Below are 7,334 nucleotides of genomic sequence, written 5' to 3'. Positions count from 1 at the left end.
TTGCTATATGTTTGCAATGGAAATAATTGTGTTTGATTTGTGGAGTTGGCACGTGTGTGTGTGTGTGTGCATGTGTGTGTAATGTTTCACCTTCTTTCCTTTGCTCTCCCCTCACCCTCACTTGCTTCCCCATCTCCTCCCTATTGTCTATTAGCTCTCCTTTATCATCACCTCATTAGTTAATATTTTGGCTGTGTTTTTTGTGTTTTATGTCATTGTATTTTTTTAAAATAACACTTTGGGATATATTTTTCTATTCACTACCCCTGAATGCTTCACTTGCATACTGCATGTCCCTGCTCTGTTTGTACTTCCCTAACACACCTCTGTGAGGACAGTTCTACTTCTTTCAAGTTTTTGGTTCTACTTTGCCATCAGTTCTCCTCCCTCTAGCACAACTTGTCCCATCCCTCCTTCTTTTCCTCATGGCTCCATTCCTCTGATCTGACCCAGCTTATGCCTGCAGGTCATGTCTGCCTCATGCTACTTTCAGCTTCCTCAGCCACTATAATTACCTTCCACTTGTTCAACCCTAGATTCTCAGTTATTCAGGTGAGTTTGGAAGTGAGAAGTGCATGTTCTATCTGCCCTGGTCCCTGAGGCATCATTGCAGCCATTCTGAATTCCACAGCTTCAGCCACAGAACTTGTCCCTGGGCAGCTGTTTGCCATGGTAATGAGGGGCACGTACATTGGTATCCCCACCATGTAGCAGATGTCCCAGGATCACAAGGATGTCATAACTTCTTCAAACCAGTAACACCATTTGATACTTGACAACTCCACTTTCAGTCTTCATAAAATTCAATAAGAAAGGATGCACTTTTTGTCTCAATATATTTGTAAAGCAAATTGAGTCAAATCAGGTAGCTGTTTATGATAGGTGGAACCTAAGGACAGATTCAGAAGGCGGTGCTGGCTACTCAGTCCCAATATCATTTGTGATTATCTGGTCTTGATGATTTCATTTATCCAGTCTTTGAATTTGCAGAGGTTGGTGTAGAAACCTGGAACTCCAGGTGTGCCACAGGGTTGGAATCCCCAGGACACAAGGCCCTGCAGGACCCCATTGCAGACCACGGGGCCTCCAGAGTCTGCCTTTGAGTGAAGAGAAAAGCAAGTTAGGGTGGGTGGAGGAAGTTGGATGTAGACAAACACAGGAAGCCAGAAGCACAAAGAGCCAAAGGCAGAGGGAGAGGTCAGGGCAGAAACACACAGTGCAAGAGCAGGAGGGCAGCAGTGAGAGCTGGAGACACAAGCAGGGGAGACAGAGCCAGCAGGACCCAGAGACACATGGGGTACAGGAGGCAGAGGTGATGGGGACACCAACTGAGACCCTGATGAGGCCCCAAGACAGTGAACACACACACCCAAGGGCCAAAATGGAGGGATCTGCCATTAAAAAGCCAAACACTCAAACCATAGCTTGTAGGCAGGCAGGGACAGTCCTGCCTCTCAAATACCAACTCACCCTCCCACCCCTTGGAAAGTTCCCCTGAGGAGCTCCACCCCCGCCTGCATCTCCTTTTCAAGCCTTGCCTGAGTTTCAACTGGAAGGTGAGACTGGGCGTGGAGTTGGGGACTCAGAAGCCCTTGGAGTTGAGGATGGAGGTGTGTGAGGCAGTGGGGCTGGGGATCCTGAATGCAGTCAACCGGTCTGTTCTTATAGCTGTGTTCCTTCTCCCCAGACCCTCCTGATATCCCTCCTGGGAGTCTCTCCACCCCTCCTCTCAACATCATGACTGCGTCTCTCTGCCGGCTCCTTACTTCTCCCTGGCTCTCTTTGCCTATTTCTGTGGCTGCTTTACCCTGTGTCTCCTTGTGTCCTTCTCACCTCCCAGTTTCTTCTCTCTGTTTCTCTTTGCACCTGCATCTCCCCATGACCCTCTGAGTCTCGCTCATTCCTGCATGACCTTGTGCCCCCTGTGGGTTTTAAACCCCACCTCCATGCTAAACTCCTGCTTCCCTGTCCTTGCCTCTTACCGGGCAAGAGTCCTTATGGCCTTGAGCACCAGCACAGAACATACTGTCGTGGTAGTATGAGTCAAGCACAAATCTGCAATACTCCTCTGAAACCACTGGAATAACCGCACACTGCAGATCTAAAGGGTAGTATCCTGAGAGAAAGGACACCGTGTCAACAACACTCCTGCACAGGGACACCACAGGTGTCAGTGAGTTCAGAGACAGGAACTCCAAAACTCACCATCCAATAGCCGACCCCAGCCAGAGATCCGGCACCTGGTTCCAGCTGTCGGACATTCGGATGCAATGGGGATGGTCCGGATGGTGTCCGATTCCACAACGGGTCTGTTTAACTTGATGAGCATGAGGTCACTACCGTTCGAAGGTCTGATGTATTCTGGGTGCTGCACTGAGAAATTGGCCTGGATGATCTGGCTTCCTGGTTCATCCCATTCAAAAAGTCCATGGAGGCCCAGCCCAATGGTGTAGGATCTGAGGGAGACGGGATAGTCAGTACCATAATAACTACATCCTCTCCAGAAGCCCAAACTCCAGTGCAGGCCTAAATCCCATCCTATCCTCACCCCAGCTCATGCTCAATCTCAGCCCCAGCCCCACTGCCATTCCCACCCTCCACCCATCCAGACCCATGCCTGGTGCCAGCGTCATCCCCACTTGGACAGCGCCCAAATCCTATCCTACTGCCCACCTCCAAATAGCCCATTTCCTATTTGGGAGGTGTTGTCTAAGGTGTTAACTGAGGGAGCCACTAATGTAGAAAAAGCAAGATGAATAAAATTAATGCAAAAAGTCCATGATGCACAACATATCGGAAGTTGAAGGGAAGGCAGCATTTGAGGTGCACCTTGCCCTCGCCCTGGCCCCACACCCGCAGGATCCTGTTCATTTCAAATGTGGATATTTTGATCATCACACATGTTTGCATTGTATTAATATGTTTGGAATAAGACATGAAGATATTTCTCCAGATGCATGAGCTTTTGCCTCATCTCTCCCTATACCCTCCCCTGCAGCCACATCCATACCTCAGTCCCCATCCACCTGGCTCTGTCTTCACCTGTCTCCTCGCCTTGCCCCAGGCCCCTTACACCTGCTGACAAGAAGTCCTTTATTCACACCACCTGGCTCCTGGAGGAGGACCTGAGATCCATCTCCTCCTCTGCACTTTCATACTCGGATCAACCTCAGGGTCCTGCATGGTTTCTCTTCCCACATGGGGGATCCTTCAGACCCAGCAAAGAGATGTGAATGTTTCTCCAGCTTGGGGAAGTGAATCTCCCAGCCAGGCCTCCCCATTGAAGGTTGCTCCAGCCTTACTCCAGGCCTAGTGTTTCAAAGTCTTAGCCCTGGTCATATGCAGCCTCTGGGGCTGGAGCTCACTAACTGGCCCAGCCTCTTCGCAGTGTTGGAACAGCGCCATGGGTCAGGACTCAGCCCTTTCTGCTGAAACCGAGCCTGGGATGTGCTGCTCACTGAGGGGCAATGTCAGAGCCGAAACCCTGTCTACAATGTCCCGCCCAAAGAAGCCATGCCGCACCCCTCCCAGTCCAGCGCACTGTCTCCCACACCCCTTCACAGTCACCCCTACTGCATCTACTCACGTGTTCCAGCAGTGAGCAGCTGACAGCACCCACTGCGGATGCACCAGAACTCCAGCACAGTATGAATCATCATTTTCGAACAGTGCGGCTATCCAGGGATGGGAGTGTGGAACGCAAGGAAAGCCACCAGAGATGCGTTCGATGAACACTGGGAGCACACCTGGGAAGCCACTGCCAGTTCCTTTAGAAGGAATCTCAGCTTCTGCAGGCAGGATGAGCACAGAGTGGATCCAGTAGGTGGGTGGATGGGATCCGGTAGTGGATCCAGTAGGGATGGGTGGGTCAGGTTTAGGAAGGCACAGGTTATATCAGGAGGGCCACGCAGGGACAAGGTCAGAAGCTCTGCTTCTGGGGCTCAAGCATGACAGATCCAAGGCCAGAACTGTCCTCTGGGCCTGAAGCTTCACACTCTGCTCCACCACTCCAGTGGCATAGACCTAGTGTCACAACACACGCCTCCTTCCCCAGGAGGAGCCTCTGTATCAAGCAGAGGACAGAGACAACCACACCTGGGATTCTGTGTGCTGGACATGCAGAGTGGACAGTGGGGCACAGAGAACAGTCCCTTGGGGAGCACTTCTTATACTGCCGGGACTCCCGCCTTCTTCAGGGCAGATTCTCCAGGGGCTCAGGAGCAGCGACCTCCACAGGGAAGGAAGCAGCTGCCACACTTCTCTGCCAGCTGGGGTAGGAGGTCCATGCACACTGCTGTCCCTGTGTGAATTACAACTAACACTGGACACTCCTCTATGGGCCAGAGTCTGAGGAAGACGTGGATTTGCACTATATGATGTAACCTGCCTTCTGATTACCATGGGAGGTGGGGAAACTGGGCACAGAGACATTAGGGGTTTTCCCAGGTAAGAAGTAGAAGAGCTGGGCTCTGAATCCAGTCTGCCTGTGCCTCTCCACAAGCTGTTTCTACCCTGGTGCCATGCTGAACCCCAGGGGGCATATGGGCAGGGCAGGATGACCCATTTTGGGTGCGCAGAGGCTAGCACGCACCCTGAGCTCAGATACCTGCAGCTGGGTGGATGATGCATCCCAGGAAACAGAGCCAGAGGACTTCTGCTGCGGCCCCCATGTCAGCACCTGTGTGGGAGGAGACCTGGTGACTCTGGGGCCTTCCTCACCATTCCAGGAACAGTTACAAAGGATCCTGTCCAGCCTGGACTCTAGATCCTCGCCACGGAACCGTAAGATAGGACAGAGTGTCTCACTCTCTGCCTTGCTGATAGTTATCCATGATCTGCTGGGGATGGACCCAGGACACCCACCAGTGCCCCAAATGCTAATGAGGCCTCCCCCTGCCCACTGATGACTGGTGACTGGTGAGCCTTTTTGCAGTGCCCTGCCCTGTGTACTGCAGGGTGTTTTACACCCTATGCTAGCTGCTGTCCACCTCCCCAGTAGGGACAACCAAAAGGCCCATTCTTCATCCACATCCTGGGAGAAGACAGTGTGAGCTCTGCCTCTGAGGACAGAGGAGGCAGGGAGACTGAGGATCGAGGGGCAGTTAGGGACAGAGACAGAGACGCCAAGACTGAGGCTGAACCCTGGAGCAGGGAAGATGGGGCCCAGACACAGATGTCTCAGGGTCATGAAGCTGAAGGAAACTGAGACGGAAATAGAGGTGTTCTCAGTGCAGTTTCAGGCTCAGCCCTGTGCCAGGCATTGCACTAACAGGAGACATGCGGTGACTCACTGTCACAGCCATCTCAGGTGCCAGGTCCTGATATGATCCCCATTCCAAGGAGGGTACAGACACAGACAGGCTGAGTACCAAGTGGAGAGGGCACTAGAGTCTGTGTCTTAAAACCTCCCTGGGACTGGGCACGGTGGCACCGCCTGTAATCCCAGTGCTCTGGAGGCAGGAGGATCTCAAAGCCTTCACTGTACACTGAGTCAAAGCGATGGACTAAGGCAGAGAGGGAGACACACACCCAGCAGGACAGAGACAAGAAAGAGGCAGGAACTCAAAGGGTGGGAAGCACAGAGCAAGCCTTGTGCTGGGAGAACGCAGGGTTGTTCACCTGGCTTCAGCTCCTGTGGTTCAGGGCTCGGCTGTCCCGTGTGGGGCTGTGATCCGTGGGCTGCTGACTCTCAGAGCCTTGGTCAGTCTTATAAGGATCGGGACGGGGGCTGGCCTGCCCTGAGGCTGCTGGAACATTAGAGACTCAAGGCTGAAAGATTAGAGTCCTGGGCACAGTGCCCCTGCCTGTCCTGCTTTTAATCAGATCAGGGCACAGGGAGCAGGGCTCTGGGCTGTGAGGTAGGAGAGGAGTGGGTGTCGGACCATGAAAGACGTGACTGCCTCTGGCCAATCTCTCATCCTCTCTGTCTCTCAATTCTGATGCCTCCAACGCACTGCTCTTTGCTAACATCAGCCTCTTGTCACACGGACTTTCTGTTTTGAATTCCTTGCTTTTGAAACTCTCCTGTATATTAAATCTATATTAACTTAAGAAAATGTACATGAAATAAAGACAATCTGTGTCTCTGTGTGTGTGGTCCTGGGGATTCACTCCAGCATTGTCTCACTGAGCTCCATCCCAAAGCATCTTTTTAAAATTTTATTTTGAGGCAGAGTCACATTACTTCCTCAAGTTGCTCATGGTGGGCTCAAACTTGAGATCCTCCTGCCTCAGCTTCCCAGAAAGCAGGGCTTTCAGGCCTGCAACACCACAGGCAGTTTATTTTTCTGTCCTAGGCATGTACCAGGCCTGGTGTGGCACACCCTACCCCAATTTCTGCCACACCAAATTCCAAATTTTTGAACATCGCAGGCAGGTTTGTACCTACCTCAGCTTGCAAGCTAGCTATTCCTTTTGCCTGATGTCTCCCTTGGTCATTTTCTTTCTCCTCTAAAACCACGTGCAAGTGTGCAGGGCTCCCAGTGGCAGCCACATCTTGCACACCTGCCGGCCCCTCCTCAGTTCCATTCAGCTCAACTCAGCCCCAGCTGTGCAGAGTTGGAAGCGGACTGAGCTGTGAAGGATGTGACCCGGGTCCCGCAGGCTGAGGGCTCAGGGCCTCAACACCGGTTCATCCTGGCAGGCCGATCACAAGCCCCCATTGTCACCTGTCCTTCTGACCCACCAGCCATCATCTGTTTCCCCATCCCAGGCCCAGGCATCTGTTAGCCTGGCTCATAGACCATGGGGAGACCCTGGCGCTTTCTGGTGTATTATTTATTAAAGAGCAGGTGAAAAGTTGCAGCTGAGAGCCCAGTGACGAGGTCCAGGCCAAGGACAGGAGGGTCAGCAGGGCCTGCACAGGCTGGGCCTGCTGTCTTTGCAGAACTGGACCGGGCCTTTGCTCCCCTGGGGACCCCAAGTGTTGTCTGAGGCCCCATCACTTAGGCCCAACTGGCTCCTGACTCCATCTGCAGCCCTGTCCTCCCCCTTAGAGGACAGGGAAGGGTCGGGGTTCTCCCCATGACCCATCTTTCTATGCTCCGTGACAGTCTCCTCATTGTTCAAATATGCTCCTGTTGTCACTGCTCTGTGTGGGGACTTGCTTTAGAGATAAGGAGACAGCATGAGATGACAGGACCAGCCTTATGTGCAAACTGTGAGGAGATAAGGAAATTTTTTTTCTTATTTTTTTGTTTAATATCTTCTGTTTGTGTTGGGATCCCATGGTTTATTATATGTGTAGTCCAGGCCCTTTATTATCATACTCCACATACATTAGGCCCCTGTGGTCCCATATCCCTACAGTTTTACCCTGGATCTCAACTCCATTT

General features: G+C 52.2%; 1 protein-coding gene across 1 annotated transcript; it reads right to left on the bottom strand.

Annotated features, from left to right (window-relative positions):
- Positions 1 to 888: 888 nt before the first annotated feature.
- LOC102007945 (kallikrein-4-like) lies at positions 889 to 5,687 on the bottom strand. The gene is made up of 6 exons (XM_013508853.1): positions 5,620 to 5,687; positions 4,607 to 4,678; positions 3,587 to 3,788; positions 2,206 to 2,456; positions 1,983 to 2,116; positions 889 to 1,097 (listed from the first exon to the last, which is right to left on the bottom strand). Exons 2-6 carry the CDS (start codon positions 4,668 to 4,670, stop codon positions 945 to 947), a joined length of 804 nt encoding a protein of 267 aa, XP_013364307.1. The 5' UTR covers positions 4,671 to 4,678; positions 5,620 to 5,687; the 3' UTR covers positions 889 to 944.
- Positions 5,688 to 7,334: the final 1,647 nt, after the last annotated feature.

This window comes from Chinchilla lanigera, unplaced genomic scaffold (genome assembly GCF_000276665.1).
Source record: "Chinchilla lanigera isolate Chin_1 unplaced genomic scaffold, ChiLan1.0 scaffold00157, whole genome shotgun sequence".
Classification (NCBI taxonomy): domain Eukaryota; kingdom Metazoa; phylum Chordata; class Mammalia; order Rodentia; family Chinchillidae; genus Chinchilla; species Chinchilla lanigera.
Note: the sequence above shows the minus strand (reverse complement) of the source record. Positions and strands in the feature narration are given on the sequence as shown.